The sequence below is a fragment of the Nestor notabilis genome, unplaced genomic scaffold (genome assembly GCF_000696875.1).
Source record: "Nestor notabilis isolate BGI_N333 unplaced genomic scaffold, ASM69687v1 scaffold16060, whole genome shotgun sequence".
NCBI lineage: Eukaryota > Metazoa > Chordata > Aves > Psittaciformes > Psittacidae > Nestor > Nestor notabilis.
This window is the reverse complement of record NW_009910801.1, coordinates 1-2,406: the sequence shown is the minus strand read 5'-3', so window position 1 is coordinate 2,406 and position 2,406 is coordinate 1. Positions and strand designations below refer to the sequence as shown.

The 2,406-nt window shown below is 53.0% G+C and overlaps 1 protein-coding gene across 1 annotated transcript; it reads right to left on the bottom strand.

The window, feature by feature from the left end:
* Positions 1-237: 237 nt before the first annotated feature.
* Positions 238-2,273, bottom strand: LOC104403542 (chromosome unknown open reading frame, human C1orf35). Its single transcript, XM_010011720.1, has 7 exons — positions 2,178-2,273; positions 1,894-2,047; positions 1,754-1,799; positions 1,568-1,650; positions 1,356-1,428; positions 689-768; positions 238-382 (listed from the first exon to the last, which is right to left on the bottom strand). The coding sequence occupies exons 1-7, from the start codon at positions 2,269-2,271 to the stop codon at positions 238-240; spliced, it is 675 nt and encodes a 224-aa protein (XP_010010022.1). The 5' UTR covers positions 2,272-2,273.
* Positions 2,274-2,406: the final 133 nt, after the last annotated feature.

The window sequence follows — 2,406 nt, the reverse complement described above, 5'->3', positions numbered from 1 at the left end:
CCGATGCCGGCCGCCATGCCGTGAGGTCTCAGGGCGCTGCTGGGCTTTCCTTCGGTGGTGCCTACAGGGATGGAAGAGTAAAGGGACAGCAGGGACATGAGGGACACCAAGGGGATGAAAAAGGGATTTTGGAAAGCCAGGAGAAGCTGATGGAGCATCCTGATGCCAGCCATGACCATATGGCTCTCCTAAATCCTGCATTCCGTTTTCCAGTGATGATGCCCTACCAACCCTGAGCTACCTGTCATCCTCCTCCGAAGAAGACTCGGAGGACGACGAGGCAGCATCCCTCTTGTGATGCTTGTCCTTCTTCTTTTCCTTCTTATGTTTCTTCTTTTTCTTCTTTTTTTTCTCCTTTTTGGATTTCTTGCTCCCTTCCGGTCTATGTGGAAGAAATCAGTGAGGATCCCTGCCCCACGCCTCCATCTGGCTCCTCCAAAAACTCATCCCCATCCCCCTCTCCCCCATCCCACCACTTTCCTCCTTGGCCAAGGAGAAGTGCCCATAAAAAACCCCAAAACAACAAACAGGTTTTGGAGGCAAAGCAGAGGTTTTGGGGATGGTTCAGGGAGATGCAGAACAAGCCCAATGCCAAAAGGAGCCTTAGAAGCATTTTGCAAAAAATCTCCTCCACAAAAATAGGCCATTTCTGGTAGTTTCCCACCAAAGTGGCAGTCTCCATACTCACCGTTTCTCCTCCACCTTCTCCTCCTTCTCCTGCTTCTTCTTGGAGATGGGTATCTCGGGGCTGCTGGAGACTTTCTGGTGCTAGGGTTGGAAAGAGGGAAAAAATACAAAGTGAGACTGTGAGGCCATAGCTTCGACTTAACAAGAAAAAGGGACTTTCTCCTTGTAGCACAGGACAAGGGGGAATGGCTTTAAACTGACAGAGGGGAGATCTAGGTGAGATCTGAGGAAGAAGTTCTTCCCTGTGAGGGTGGTGAGGCCCTGGCACAGGTTGCCCAGAGAAGCTGTGGCTGCCCCATCCCTGGCAGTGTTCAAGGCCAGGTTGGACGGGGCTTGGAGCAACCTGGTCTAGTTGCATGTGGTTGGAACTGGGGGAGCTTTAACATCCCTTCCAACCCGAACCAGTCTGTGATTCTATGAAAAATTAAATGTAATTTTGGGAGAAAAAAAAAATTGAATAAAAATTAAATTCAGAAAAAAATAATATACCCACAAGAGCTGCTTCCAATGAAAACCCCACTAATTAACTCTGTGCAGACAGGACATGGGTCTCTGTGCTACAGCCACCAGCTCTGGTGTTAAATATATCACCCTGAGCGTGAGGCAGGAACTTTCACCTTTCTTCCATCTTTGTTTTAAATCTGATGAGGAAGATGACAGCACTGTACCGTGAAGATAGAGAGCCCCATCTTGGCCGCTTCTTTGTCCTCCTTGGAGAGCATTATGCGGCCAGCGCTGCCGCTGGGGAGAGACAAGTCAACAAATGAAAACAAAACCCACCAAAACATCAATAGGAAAGCATTAAAATGGCAAAATTGAATAATCAAATTGCCCTGAAATGGGGCGTTTCGGTGCAGGACCTCCCCCCGGCTCCCTGTACCTGGAGCTGCCTAAGCCTACTACCCGGTCCACGTTCTTCTCATCCCGCTCAGTGCCATCCCGCTTGCACACCTCGGCCAGGTCCTGTGGGGGAGTCAAGAATGTCCTCAGTGTGTGTGTGTGTATCCCCAGAAAACCCCACACAGAGCTGAGGGGAGAGAACATGGGACACATGGACCCCCCTTACCTCCCTGCTGAGCCCAGTGGGCTGCCTCTTCAGGTTCTTGTAGCCCCTATAAAACCAAAGTCAGGTGATGTGTGAATGGGGGGGGCTGATACCTTGCACCCCCTGTGTTTTTGGGGTGGTGGTGGAGGGTGTAGACTCACAGGGCTGCCAGCATGGCCTCCTGCTCGGCCAGGCGGACAGCAGCCAGCTCTTCCTCGCGGGACAGCGCAGGGGCCGTGTCTTTCTTGCCCTTGGCATACCACGTCAGGTCCTTCCCCTTCTGCCACCGGCCCACCGGCGCCATCAAGGAGTTCCCTGTGGGAGGCAAGACACCCCCCTCCATAACATCGTAACACCCCACAACCTCCATCTGCACCCTAAAACCATGTTGGGGGGACAGGGAGGGTGGGGATAGAAGAGGGGGTGAGCCAAGGTCAGCCCTTACCCAGGTAGTTTTCACGCTGTTTGTCTGTCTTGACATCCTCCCAGCTGAACTGGTCCTGGCCCCCCCTCACTCCTCCTCGGGATGAGCCAAACATGGTGCCGGACCCCCCAGTGGTGGTGGGGTGTTGGTGAACTGCAAAGGGACCAGGTCAGGATTTAGCCCCCCCCAGCTCCCCCGTGTAGGGGAGGAAGGGTCACTGAGTTGGTGGGAAGCAAATGTGCCCCCGCTA